This window comes from Olea europaea, chromosome 4 (genome assembly GCF_002742605.1).
Source record: "Olea europaea var. sylvestris chromosome 4, O_europaea_v1, whole genome shotgun sequence".
Lineage (NCBI taxonomy): Eukaryota > Viridiplantae > Streptophyta > Magnoliopsida > Lamiales > Oleaceae > Olea > Olea europaea.
In genome coordinates, this window is record NC_036240.1 from 11,572,251 (window position 1) to 11,586,913 (window position 14,663).

The following is a 14,663-nucleotide window of genomic DNA, read 5'->3' on the forward strand; positions in this document are numbered from 1 at the left end:
AAAAACTGCAGCCAAATTTTATCTATTACAAAACTCATAGCAATTCTTAATTAAATGTATTGAATTCTTGCAATGAATTTGGAAGTTAAACATTAAGTTGCCCGTTGCCCAACCATCATCAAGAACTCGGCCATCTTCATGAACCTCAACAATATATTTCATCTTTTCTTTTGAAATAGAGCATCATAGGCTTCTTCAATAGTGAGATCACGACCATATAAGATCGTGTCTTTAAACAACAAATATGAAGCATAAAAGTGACCACTAGTCGCCTCCTAATCTGCTACAACGAAAATCTTGAATTGTGATCAAATAGTGGAACATTAAACTTCATGGTTGACATCACGAAATATCTCGATCTTTTCAAGAATTTCAAAATCAAAAGCTATAATGCCACTTGTTATAATCCGGACCAGATCTAAAATCAATTTATTTAAAACGGAATAGCTCTAATACCACTTGCTATAATTCGGACCAGATCTAAAACTAGTTTGTTGCGAAAAGCAGAAGATGATATTGGATTAATCCAACACCAAGTTGTTGGGGAAAATAAGAGATTATAGCTACAATATGAAGTAATTGATCACAAAAACACATGAATAAAATAATTTGAGGAGAATGGAGATTTTATTATGATACGAACAAAGAATGCAATGATTTTGTATTTATAATTTGTTAAACTTATAATAATGTTAAACAACCTAACTAAATTGTAGAGAAGAGCCAAAGATACATAGGGAACAATCCAAGTCCTAGAAATAGAGTTGTAAATTAAATAGAATGTCCAAAAATTTCCTTATCTTGATCTTAGGTCCAACACAAATCCCAAATTCCAATAAGGTTTCTAAATAGAATTTCAACTATAATTTGTCCAATAAGTTTCGAATAGAATTTTAAAAGTATTCCAAATAGAATGATTTTTAATGTGCACTTTACTTAGAACTCTCAATTATTTTTAACAAAGAATTTAGATCACACCCAAATTCTAACAAAAATAATTTTACATATAAGCTTAAAATTATTCTCTACTTTTAATGATAGATTCTTTAGAAAAATTACTTTTAACAAAAACTACCTAAAAAATGTAACTCAAACAAGGACATAATATAAAAATCTCATACATTTTGAAAAGTCACGACTTCGGATCGAATGATCATGTCCAAAGGTTATAAATATAATTTTCCTCTTTGCATAAATAATTCAACTTTAACTCATGAAATTTCCCTTCTAAAATTCTGCATCTATTTTCGGTTCGAAGTTCAGTTTATAAATCAAAATGAGTTCTTCAATTCGTTTGACACGATAGTGCTGAGCCCTTTAACGAAATTGATCATATCCTGGACTATAATTGTCCATTGGGATCTAGGATTTGAATGAGCAGGTTGACATCTTATAAGTTATTATAATAGTTCTAAAATTCGTGAAGCGTAACTAGAAAATAAGATCAAGTTTCGTGTGTGGATGATTCTGGCGAACTTTTTAGAGCAATGGTTACAAGTATTTCTAAGGCCCCACCTAGACTCAAGCTTGAGCAAAACGTCTCGCCTTGCACCTAGATAAGAATGTTGATTTCTAAGGGCCCACCTAGGCTCAAGCTCGAAGAAAACGTCTCGCCTTGCACCTAAATGAGAATGTTGACAGTCAATTCTACATTAACCCTTTAAGGCGCCTCTAGGTAGAAAAAGGCAGGCATGCTCCTTATTTTTTCTTCAAGTGATTTTTGCTTGTTTTGAAGTCCAACCCAATAAAATGGGTACTTATTGCTAAAACTTAAAAATAATAATAATTTGGAATAAGTCTAACAAAAAACACACCCTAACCACCACAAAAAAGATATTATTAATTTGGAATATTTGTGATTTTGATAATTAAGCATTGTTTAAAACTTGAAAAATATGTATAAAATTTGAATAAATTTTTAAGGTATGCATTATTTTATTTTTTAATTGACCTACAATAATTCAAACCCTTGTTTGAGCCCCATTATTTTCATCAAAATACATTCTTCAACAATTATTTGACCCATTTCAACCACACATTTTTCATTAAAATAATATTACACGTGAATTCAAAAATTTTCTTTATTTTTTAACCATATTTTTCATCAATACACTATTCAATTTTATTATTATTATTATTTTTATTTATACAAGAATGAGGCTTAAATATTATAATACAAAGCACTTTATCATGCTTAAAAATTTAAACTTCACGTTAGCTCGTAAGACTTGAGGTTTGAATTCACATTTTACGCTTTATAAACCACTGAATATTACAAAGGGTAAATTGCATGCTATAAAAAATACAAATTGCCCTTTTATTTTAAAATAAGCAACCTATTTTTATTAAAACAATTTTAACTAAAATTAAATAGCCCACAAAAGCATTCTTAAAGTCGATCTTAGCACATAACAACAATTTATCATCACTAAATTGCGAATACACCACTAGGGTTATAAGATCAATTGACAAGACTTAATTTTACTTCTACTTTTCATAAAAGTACTTTCTAAAAAACTATCCTAAACCAACTTTCTTTAAAAACTCTTCTAACCAAACAAAACACTTTAAAAAATTATCTAAACATATTCAAAAACTTCTTAGATTCAAAAACAACTTTTGAATTTTTAAAAATCCAATCAAATGGGCTCATAACATTATTCTTGATTCTTGCTTAACTCCTATTTGATACCAGATTCTTTCAAGCTCATTTTTTCCCCCAAATTTATTTCAATCACACAATCTATAATAATAATAATAATAATAAATCACATTGACCCACAACTTTTTCTTACTTTTAACCATACATTATCCAAAAAAAAAAAAAAAATCATTTTGACCAAATCTTTTCCCAAAAAAATCTACATTACCCTCAAGATTACAGTTTTCAATCTATAAGTATATACCCCTAAAACCGCCATGCTGAAGGACAGGACAGACGAGTTCTCTGCCCAAGTAGCTCGAGGAGGACACTCCTGTGCAGCAACACTTTCATCTCGTTAGCTTTACAACTTCGAGTTTAATTTTTAACACAATTGGATTTACATAACCTGTTTGTTAGGAAACATCAAATGTGTCTCCAAACTCTACATAGGACCCGACCGGGCTGCCACCCCACACAAAATTGCTGTGTCACCACAAGAATTGAGCTGTTTGATCTTTTGTTCCAGAACTATAGTCCTTCAAGAGCCATTTGTTCTTCAATTTTGTGCACAAATCGAGACTCATAGGACCACCAGGGGTCACTGATAATTTCCTACCAGTCACAAAATTTCCACTCACACCAGAAGTACTTATAAACATCGTCATTAAAACACATACAAATCCCTTTTGTTCAGGAAACTGACCTGAAGAAACATCTTTCATTATGCAAACAAATTCAATTCCTAACACCATTTTAAAAGAAGAAGAAGCAATAAATGCTGATAATGTAAATGTCAAACAAGAACCACAAGAACTAGTATAATTTTCAGGAACTAACCAAATGTTGTTCAATCCTCTGCAGACATACCTTAATGTAAGAACTGACTTGATACTACAGTCTTCCAAGTTGAAGATCCACATAACGGGTTGGCCAGCGCACTATTTTACTAGTTTTTTCAGGGTTACCTCACAATCAACCATCCATAAGTTCTTTTGCAAGCCAAGCCAGGAGCAATCCCAGTCTAGTCCATCCAAGTAATCATCAATGATGTAAATTTCGCTGGCCTTGCATTCTGGATCAAATATTTGACTTCTGGCTATTTTTTGCCAGAAGGAGATAAGTCATGACAAACAAAATCACACATCTCAACTTTGATCTCGAGTCCAGTCTGTTCTCTTGTTAAATTAGGTTGTATATTCAATTCCTCGAATATCTTTATGCAGTAAACAAATCTAAGATTACATAAGATGTATGAAACAGGCAGAATTTTGCTTCTCAAATTTCATGAGTCTGAGCAGCCACGACTTCTTTCCAAGTAAAAATGTTAGTCTGTACACCTCACTTTTTTGTATTTGCAGGATCCTTTTCTCAAGCATCAGTACATCTTGAGTTCACTGCCTCGTGGACATAAATTCCAATCCATGGATGCCAGCTAAGTCATTTCTCAATTGATGTGCAATTTTACGCGCTGCAGAAAAATATTCCAATGAATTCATGACTTCAGTGAAACAAGTGCAACTCTATCGAATATAACAACTAGACAGTAAGTATGGAAGTGTGAAAAACTAGATGAATTTATGGATGAATCTTTGATCTCTTAAACTGAAGATATCCCCAATTTTAATGTCTACCATCCACATGGACAGGACCAGAGGACTCGGAACATTTGGTAGACATTTTAGGTATACACAAAATATACATACAGAAAGCTTCAGTATTCACGGATTGAATAATTATTTTAATTTAAACCTATATTCTAACAAACCCCTCTCATCTTCTCATATACCTCCACAAATCAATTGCTAGTGACAACTAGGAACAAACTGTCACGTCTAAATAAATGGAGGAACCCAACAGTATCGACATAGTATTCAATTTTCCTATCTTTCTAGTCTATTTTAATTATTTTTTAATTTTAGTCATCCAATGAACTTAAAAAAAAAAAAAAAATTCTATTAAAATTTAAAATTTTTATTGTTTCAAATCTACATATTGATCTCAAATATGTCCTTCAGCACATCTAAAAATAATAAAAAATAAAAATTAAGTGACCCGAGTATTTTAACACATGTATGACACCTGTGCAACATGGACACTATTGCCTGTGAGGAGAGCACCCATGCTCCCTATGAAATCTCTCAGTGTTGTAACATCTTCCTTTAATCTTACTTGCTATTGAATCCTGTACATCTAAATTCCCTGATAATTAAAGACACCCTTTCAGTGAGGATTGAACCCAAAGAAACCGATCTATCATTGAGCCAGCTGGTTACCAGCACAGCACGGCGAACCAAGGAAATCAATTACACAATTAACATAACAAAATCCGATCCATAAACATTCACGAAATATGAATTTTTAAATATTGTAATGACACCGATAAAAGACCTCAAAAGGCATCTAAATCTGGGAGAAAAACAAACCATGATCAAGCTCCTTTAATCAATGACAATCAGCCTTCCAACGCGTAAGTAGGAACCTTCAATAAATTAGCTAATTGTTAATAAAATTTAAATGCAATATAGAACTGGAAAAACTTTAATCACAATCAACAGTCAATAAAATGATCATTCACCGTGCAATATTAAGAATAGTCAGAATTACAGTGGGTGCATCAGGCAAAGGACGTCTTGCAGATGAACTTGTAAGAAAGAATGTTGGATGTTGGTGCATGTAAGTTACTGGACAGTGGATTAAAAACATGGTGGAACCAGATTGTTATTTGCTAACTATGTTCAAGAGGCAAGCAGTATCTCGAAAAGTTAAAACAGTCAAATGGTTTATCAACTCCCAACCATTTCTCAGGTCGAGTTAAATTTAGATAAAAAATAAAGGAGCAATATCTATTTTTCAATGGAGTTTCAGACAGGTAAATCTGAAATATATAAGCAAAGCTTATCTTGTAACGCAATAAGAGAGAAGATATCTCCAGTGGCCAGAGATTAGAAGTTATGTCTGGCATATTAAAAGAACAAAGATGTTTCACTAAAATTATGCACCTAGATAAAGAAAGATTCTTTTGACAAGGGAAAAACTGCTTGATTATCAGTCACTAAATATATTATAGTAGACTAGTAGATATTGCATCCTCACTTTGCAACACACGGGATGTTCTGCACTGATCGGAGGTATACATGACTAACATATTCTGTGAGCTTCTTGCAAGCACAAATAATTAATTCGATTTGGCTTAGAAGTGAATTCGCCAACAACATAATGTAAGAAGAGCTTGAATGACAAAAAAGAAGCGAATGACAAATAAATGTACCTCAAACATGTTTTCATCAGGAAAACAGGATCCCTCCCGATTAAAGCTATGAGAAAGATGCCAACGAAGAATCCTCAGCTTTCCTTCCTGCAATGTTTAGAAGAAACCCGTGGTTAGAGTACAAGATCAAACTAAAGAGATTCTTCACATGATTTTGTTGTTTACCTTGGTTCCATATACAAGGCCACCCCCAGCTGAAGGATGAAAGCAAGCAACATTGACCTCATCCTCTGCACTGGGAAGTACTCTCACAAGTTCCATATCAGAAACTCTGTAAATCTGTGAGATCAAAACAAACTTTGAGACTTGAGAGAAGTAATCAAGACATGGATAGATAATGATGATGATGATGATGATGATGATAATAATAATAATAGCTTCAGAGGTTATTTAAGTGTAATCTAATTCGGTGTATACTTCAAGTATCTCCATATCCCAAAACAAAAGGATTGCAGAAGAAGAATATATAGATAACCAACACTTGAAGAAGCCGGTAACAATTTCTGGTGAGAATATTGTTGAGTTCAGTCTCCTGAGGGATCACGCAATTGGTACAAACGAAGTCTTACCATCACACATCATAAGGTGTAACCCATCTTGCTACACAAATCTCAGTCCTTCAATGGCAACACAATAAGCAATATTGAGATCAATGCATGTCTTATTATTCTTACTCTGATGTATAGCATGGAGGAACCCAACTTTTCATTAGAGATCTTCAAGAGACTATTTGAATACAAGATACTTCTATTTGAGAGAGTCAATGCTTAAAACTAAGCTTCAAGAGACTCTCTATTTTAACTTTTTAAAATAGAAAGTGAGTAATTTGGAGAGCCAAGCTCACTCTGTATTCTTCTTTTTTAATGATTGCATTTAATAAGTTACATATTTCAATCTTCCATTTGTTAAATTATTCAAACAATATGACTTGATTGGCCATTGACATATATATGTGTGTGTGTCAAATAAAAGATGAGGAGAAATTAATGAATGCTTCTTGAAGAAAGCAAGATGAAAAGTCAAAATAGAGAGCATTGTTAGATTATATAAAATATTTTCACTCTAAATTTAAAGATATTCTGTATTACACATAAGATGCTCTTTATAAATAGAAAGCCTTTTGGAGATGCTCTTATTATCATAATTCTAAATTGCACAAATGCCTAAAATTTCTAGCTTTTTCTGCTACCAATTTATAGAAACACATATCTTTTCCTTCCCGTGTTCTTGTTGCCAACTACACTGTTGGTAGCATCCATAATACAATTCTCTCCAATGCCACTGCAAGTATATTTAAGAAGGGAACATCCATAGAAACAAGTTTCCATGATAGGTACTGGATTTTTTCTTCTTGTAAAATGTATTCTACATGCACCGGAAGTAAGGAAATTGAAAGCACTTGAAAAGAATCAAATATAATATGTTGAAGACTTCCGAATGGAAAAAGGCCAGTTGGATGTAAATGGGTATTCCCAGTGAAATACAAAACATGAGGCCCAAGGGAAATAAAAGGAAAGGTTAGTAGCAAATAGGAACTATGGATTTGTTAAGCTAGAAAGTTTTGCTCCACCAACAGACATGAATTTGTTTCATCTCTCTTTATCTTGGCTACTATAGTTGGTCCTTTTAACAATTTCATGCTGAAGGACATGTTTTTCCATGTTTGTTTTTTGAGGAGGAAGTTAAATGGAAGATCCACCAAGATTTAAGGAGATTTTTGGTAACTGTGTGCGCAGGCTAAAAAAAGGCATGAATGGTCTCAAGTAATCTCCTAGAGCTCATGTGGGATGAAGTATCTACATGGTCAATGATATCATGCTCTTAGGTAAGCATTTAACTTCAACAAAGATTATTGTTCTATGCGGATGACATGACTGTTGCTAAAGATGTTGCTAAAGATGATTAAGTTGTAAAATAATGGCTCAAGAACACCTAGTTGTAGAATTTGAAACAGAAGATCTTGGCAGAGCGTACTTCTTGGAGCTCATTCAAAGAGCAGTATTTTTGTATCGTAGTAGATATATGTTCTTGATTTCACATATGCCAAAATGTAGGCTAATTGTCAATCCCATTTAACACAATTGTTTACTTGTGACGTTGAGTAGGTAGTTGAAATATGTATTGAAGGCTATTTGAAAAACTGATTTACTTATCCCATAGCACACTGGATATAGCCTGCAGAGCGTGTGTCATAACTCAAAAATCGGTATATGCATTCCCCACAAGAAAGTCATCTTATAGCACTTAGCTGAGTTCATCGATACTTGGAATTCAACCTTACAATGGGTATTTTGTTTAAATAGAGTATAAAGTTAAGATTGGAAGCGTACACTGAAGCAGACGAAGGGGTCAGTCGTGGATAGAATATCAAAATCAGGACATAGTAATTAGGATATACCTGAGAGGAAGCTTGATTACTTGGAATATGTGACCTTCCTTGTAAGGATTATTCTTGATAATTTTGAAGTCAAACGAGAAGGAAAAATGAAGTTGTATTATGAAAATGTGTCAGCTATTAATATTGCATACAATTGTACCCAGCAAGATGGTACAAACTATGTGGTAGTTGACATACAATTCATCGAAGAAAAGTTTGATAGTGGCTTGATATACACTGCCTCTGTTCAATGGATGGACAATGGACAGATATCTTGGTTAAAGGGCTTCAAAGTTGAGCATTCCAAATTATCACAAGCAAGATGGGAATGGACAGTATCTAACACCCCAAATTGATGGGGAGTGTTAAATGTCCTATTGACATAAGATGTCGTGTCTCGTATCAGTTCCCATGTTTGTTAAGAAGAAAACCACACAGCCTTCTATTAAGTTTTAATAGCAAGGTGAACTATTCTAACTTCCAAATGATCGTTTAACAAACATGTTTTCTATTTTACAGAGCACTTGGCTAATTTATATATCATTTATAAATGGTCAAACTTAATTTTTTCTTTCCTATACACCTATATTATTTAGAGAGAGAGAATTCTTGTCATGATGCATGAACTAATGCAATTTCAAACACACATTTTATTTCCTATACACCTATTTTATTTAGAGAGAGAGAATTCTTGTCATGATGCATGAACTAATGCAATTTCAAACACACATTTCTATAGACCCACAAGTAATATCTACTTATCCAACAACTCATTTCTATCTGTTTACAAATTAAACTGTTCATAAATTCTTCCCAAATGGAGGCTTAGCATTCTGCTAGAATCAAAAGAAAATCATATCATAGATGTGGGTTCAGTGCTAAATTTTCAAATCCAAGTTAATAATAATATAGAATAAACAAAATGTGTACAAGAGTCCCTCTATACAGACATACAGGAATAGAGAGATAATATGCACAGTAAAGCAGCATATTAGAGATATCTGCTATCTCACCTCCAGAATGGTGTAAATGGGTACTGTTGTATCTCCATCAACCACGACACTTTTAAGAAGTGAACTATGACGACGTCCATACGCAAGTAACAAGTGCTCCGATGTAGGGGAGAACTGCAATTATAAATACATCCAAAAGGGTAAGCAAAAATCATCCTGCATTTAACAGAGAACACGGATAGCTACCATCATCCAATCATATAAAACTTCTCTTATTATAGCTCAGCACATGATTTTGAAATCACATTGGTGTTCAGGCCCTAATCAATAATAAATCTAACCTGTATTGAAGTTAAACAGTGAGCAGCTCTGATAGCCCGTGAGGCTAGAACCAATCCAAATCTACACAATCCAAACATTATCAGTTCAAAGTGATAAATACAATCAGAATGGAGTTAACATGGAACATACTGGCAGTATATTAGAAGTTTGGAACTTACGTAGCCTCCTCAAGAGAATATATCCTTAACTCATACATAACTTGGTGAGCAGAAATGGGATGTCTAGTTGGAGATGTCGAGGCTGCTCCAACATCATGCTCACCATGTCCTTGGAAACCTGGATCAGCTTCCATGTTTGGCAGGATACATGCCACACAGACTGCTAAAAATCTTCCACATGGTGAAAAATGTGCACCCATTTCACTGGAAAATACATCTTGCATATAAGAAATTGGCAGACATAGAAATGAACCAAACATAATGGTAGTCGACACCTAATTGACTGGGAAGAAGGCTTTTTTCTCTTTTCCAATTTTTTTAGCCTTGCTGGTTTTGTTTGTAAGTATTTGGAAGAGTCAGTGCAAGCACGCGCGCGTGTTTGTGTGTGTGAGAGAGAGAGAATTGAAATTTTGGAGGGATTTAGCTTGCGAACTGTGGAAACTTCACATAACAGTGAGATTCATTAACCACTTTCTCAAAAGCAAAATGAATCTACTTTTCTTTTCTTTTCTTCTTCTTTTTTTTTTTTCACTCTTAAACTCACTGTCAATTGCTTCAGAAAAATAAGCAACAATGATCTGAAGGACAAACAGGAAATAATTTACACACCTACAAAGCACAGCATGGGGAATTGTTAAGCGACATCTTTCTGTATCAAGAGATGCGCAAGGATTTCTCACATCATGAGACCATATTCTTAGCTTCACAGTGCAAGGTAATTCAGCAGATGAACCTACAGGCAGTGATGTGGCTACTTCAGATTGGACTTGGTTCACAAAAGGTTGAGAACTGTTTAGCTCCTGCCGAATACTGCTAAGAGTAGCACCATTTCCAGGACGATTTGCCATTGTAACAGAGTGTGAAGATCGGTGCTGTGAACCAGATCTTTCAGAACCCCTTGGATTATTAACAGTATTTGCAATAACTGGGGGAACCATGGACGATGGATTCCTTATTTCACCATAAGCAGACAAACCTTCAGCAGAACCTCCATCTTGTGCATGCATTGCACGTTGGCCGGCTTGGCTTTGACCAATCAACCACCCTTGCAAGAAGGGGAGTTCCAAGTATGCTGGATCACGGAAAGGAAAATATTGATTGCTTCTGTCTTCAGGTTGCACATCTATTTCCATTGGATCCATGGCAGGATGAGAAACAGTGTTTCCTATTTCTGCTGTTGCAGAATTAGTTTGTGACTGTTCTTGCACAGGATAACTACTAGATTCAATTGGAGACAACACTAGTTCATACTGTCCAGATGGAGTTGAATATGTGAGAAGTCTCACAGAGTAATCCACCCTTTGTTGTGAAACACTAGAGATTGTGCCAACGTCACTCTGCTGAGTAGGTAATCTCCCATCAGCTCGGCCAATTGAAGGCCACATTATAAATGGCATAGACATGATGGGCAGGTCATTTACCAGGCTAGATCGATAATCCGAGTGTGTATCTGCCAAATATATGGTTGGAGGAGGGTAGCGCAAGTACCCAGGGGAAGTTGCAAGCATCATTGAAGGGTCTGATGAGTCAAGATCATTGACCTGCAAAGAGAAACACGATCAAACTCATGCACAGAAAAAAATATATATTTAGCAACACCACAAGCCATACCTCAGCAGTTAGAAGAAATGGTGCAGCATGTGGGTGGAAATGCACAGCACGGAGTGAACGGCGTGTCTTAAGGATAATTGTCGGTGAGGAAGCCTCTCCTCTCCTGTTGTAGTGCCACATGTAGAGCTGCCACATATCACAAGGTCAACAACAGTGACACCCATCCAAATTTAAACTAACAGTAATATAATGTTCGAAATTTCTAACCTTGTGGCCCGCAGCTACAGCTAAAATTTCCCCTTGTGCATGAAAGGCAATAGAAGCTATAGGACGGTCTGCGAGAACAAAAATTCAGCATAGCCACATTAAGGAATTTGAACTGACAACATAGGTAGATAATTACTGCCGAAACTCTGAATATTAGAAGATATTACAAAAATCACGCGATCCTATACACTCTGCAGTTTTTGAATCCCACAAGCGAACTTCATGGTCTAAACTTCCACTTGCAAGAACTTCGGGATACAGTGGGTGGAACCTAACCTGCAGAAGTTCCATAAACATGGTAGAATAACCAAGAAAAAATGGTACTCAGAAAACATTAACAATTTGAGCTTAAAAAACAGTGCAACAAAAACTATTACATAATTAAATTATAAATACAATATCTATTGCCAGAAGCAGATCACACAATATTAGCAGAGGCCTGACATCACATGACACGTTCTCTATAGCAAATATATTTTCTACAAGAATGAATGGTAAGGATTAAGAATTTATTAGGATGGTGAAACTTCAAATGTATTTGTATACATCGATGGGCGTGTTGCTATCTTGCCTAAAAAAAATGAGCATGCCTTTCTATATATATAGTAAACATCCACTTCAGACTTGCCTTGCTATATTATAGCTTAAGCTATTCTCCTCCTCCACCCACTTTCTCTTTATTTCTTCGTTGATAAAAGTCAAAACATGCTACCATAAAATTACTACCCAATTGTGTATTGTAGCATTTCATTACTTAAATAAATTACCAAAAATGATATAAAAGATTCTAGAAGACAGCCATACCACCCAAGGTGTCCTCCGATGACCGTTCAACACTTTCAAGCATTTTCCAGTTTGGTAGTCAATTATCTTTACAGTATGGTCTCCACTGCCAAAATATAAAAATGGGATAAACTTCATGAGCATCCAACTGAAATCAACAAATCAGTATCCAACAAAATGAATTAGCTTATGCAGGTGCAAAATAGAGAGAGATAAGACTTACTGGGTAGAAGCAAGTGTCCTCCCATCAGGACTGAAGGCTGCTGCAATGGTAGACCTGGGGGAAGGTAAGAGAGGGCAATATTTGGCCGCTAAATGTAGCAATGACTCTGCCTCCACCCTGATATATATCAAATAAAAGATTCAAGACATCAGTTAGCGTGGAGACAAAATGGCCATTCACAAATTACAAAATAGCACAGAGAACAAGACAGATACCATGAAAAAAGCTCTTGTCTCGCATCTTTTGCTGATTCGTGTTTTAATCCAGAGGATTTACAACCGTGAATTGAAGCCTCACCCCAAAACCTTTTGGAACATCGCTTAGTTCGTGGACATACCTCCCTCCGAGCTAACATGTGAAATACATTACTACAAGTGGCACGTAGCATATCAAACCAAATCAGCAAATTTCCACACAAAAAAATGAAGAGTTGTTAAAGTTTGGACTCTCCAACGTGAAAGATAAATCATAAATATCTAGTAAAGAAAATAATAAATATGAAGCAAATGGATAGAGCAAAATCAATAGCACATAAGCAACAGACTAGACTACATAAACAGCAATTAAGGCCTAGACAGTGAAGTATAGATAAGATCATTTTACTTTAGCCCCTAAAAATCAAAATATTATATTGCTTCAAGAAGGTCAAAATTTTCATACAACCAAAAGATGTTAAGTTCACAGTGAGGCATAAGTCCAAAGTAGTTATATTCTTTTATGTTTAAAATTATATACCGACAGGGAGCCCGTATAAGACACATTTACAGCAACAAAAGCACAAAAAATAGCATAAACGATGAAAGGAGACTAGTTAAAGCTTTAGTGCATTCGTACATGGTGGTTAAAAGGCTGGTATAAGCTTACCCATGAAAAAAAGAAGAAGAAGAAGAAGAAGAAGAAGAAGAAGAAGAAGAAGAAGAAGAAGAAGAAGAAGAATGCAAAACAATTAAGTCTTCAAATCCAGAAAAAATCATGAGAAAATCTAAGCTAGCCAACATTTTAAACGTGTAAAAAAGTCACCAAATCCAAAAACGTTGTCATTTATGAACACAAAAATAGTTTATCTACTGCTGCTATACCTCAACCTCTGCCATCAAACTAAAATTCAAATTTGTGCGTGCAATGCACATGATTGCACAAAATTACTATAACATCCTTCAAATCAAACATCTTAAAAACTACAATCAGGTGAGCCAAAGAACAGAACACCGGTGAATTGAAGGCGATCAATAATTCTCAAAATCATTAAATTTATAAGAACAAACCACATTCTATTTATCCATTTCATGTTAAACAACAACCAAATCATATAATTTATTCAGAATTCTTCACAAAAACCTAAAAAAGGAAAATGAAAAATAAAGCGACTAAATTCCCATTAAAGAACGCAAATTGAATCCTTAAATCAAATATGGAATTAAACTAGGATTGCACAGAAGCTAACTGAAACCCCCAAAAATTCAGCTGATAAATAACTAAGTCACTCACAATTCACAAATAATCAAATTTTAGATCTTTTCATCAACAAAAAGTAAAATTAAGATGAAACGTTCAAATTTTAACCTTTGTCTTAAATTCTGGTGGTGAGCCGCGCAGGCAGGAGACTTCGGCAGATGCAACGGAGGAAAATTCGACGACGATGGAGCGGGGGCGGTTGAATTCTCCGGGAAAACCGACGATGACCTCATAATTAAACAATTCAACAAATTAAATATTTATTCAATTAGGAAAATTGTTTCTGGTATTTCTGAATTTATAGCAAATGGACTAATTTGATTATAAAGATGTGAGATCGGCTGAATTAGTTTGGAAATGTCCCTGGATTTTGAATAAAATTACCAAGAAAATCTAGGGATGGAGACATCAGAGGCGGGGGCAAAATGGGAAAGCAGGTGGGGTCGACATCGATAGATTTTTCATGCTAAGTAATTAATTACGATCAAGAAATTTTCTTACTACATCAAAATATAACATAATGGAAAATGCTTCTCTACCAAATCGGTAAGAGGTTTGATAGAGGCTCCCTCTCTCATTTCTCACACCTCGATGTGAGTCCCAACGTCACAAAAAATGCAAAAAAAAAAAAAAAAAAAAAAT

At 34.7% G+C, this 14,663-nt stretch overlaps 1 protein-coding gene across 4 annotated transcripts; it reads right to left on the bottom strand.

Moving 5' to 3' along the window:
- Positions 1 to 3,271: 3,271 nt before the first annotated feature.
- Positions 3,272 to 14,393, bottom strand: LOC111393636. 4 transcript variants are annotated; one of them, XR_002702458.1, is made up of 16 exons: positions 14,130 to 14,393; positions 12,782 to 12,934; positions 12,567 to 12,683; positions 12,365 to 12,449; positions 11,728 to 11,836; positions 11,561 to 11,628; positions 11,354 to 11,479; positions 10,352 to 11,283; positions 9,743 to 9,946; positions 9,584 to 9,644; positions 9,303 to 9,416; positions 6,078 to 6,191; positions 5,913 to 5,999; positions 5,068 to 5,123; positions 4,724 to 4,843; positions 3,272 to 4,112 (listed from the first exon to the last, which is right to left on the bottom strand). XR_002702458.1 is itself a non-coding variant. In XM_023019272.1 (16 exons), exons 1-15 carry the CDS (start codon positions 14,252 to 14,254, stop codon positions 5,097 to 5,099), a joined length of 2,238 nt encoding a protein of 745 aa, XP_022875040.1. In that variant the 5' UTR covers positions 14,255 to 14,393; the 3' UTR covers positions 3,272 to 4,112; positions 5,068 to 5,096. The 4 variants fall into 4 exon arrangements, 3 of the variants coding, with proteins under 3 accessions (XP_022875040.1, XP_022875039.1, XP_022875038.1); XM_023019272.1 differs by lacking the exon at positions 4,724 to 4,843 and having other exon boundaries at positions 10,352 to 11,079; positions 11,164 to 11,283; XM_023019271.1 differs by lacking the exon at positions 4,724 to 4,843 and having other exon boundaries at positions 10,352 to 11,082; positions 11,164 to 11,283.
- Between the last annotated feature and the right edge of the window lie 270 nt (positions 14,394 to 14,663).

Bases quoted from the DNA above. Each gene is read 5' to 3' on its own strand.
- LOC111393636 (XM_023019270.1), bottom strand. From the start codon at position 14,254: ATGAGGTCATCGTCGGTTTTCCCGGAGAATTCAACCGCCCCCGCTCCA. The intron at 11,629-11,727 runs GTAATATCTTCT...TTGTTCTCGCAG, and splicing joins TATAGGATCGCGTGATTTTT to ACCGTCCTATAGCTTCTATT. The intron at 9,947-10,351 runs GTGTGTAAATTA...TGTATTTTCCAG, and splicing joins CCCCATGCTGTGCTTTGTAG to TGAAATGGGTGCACATTTTT.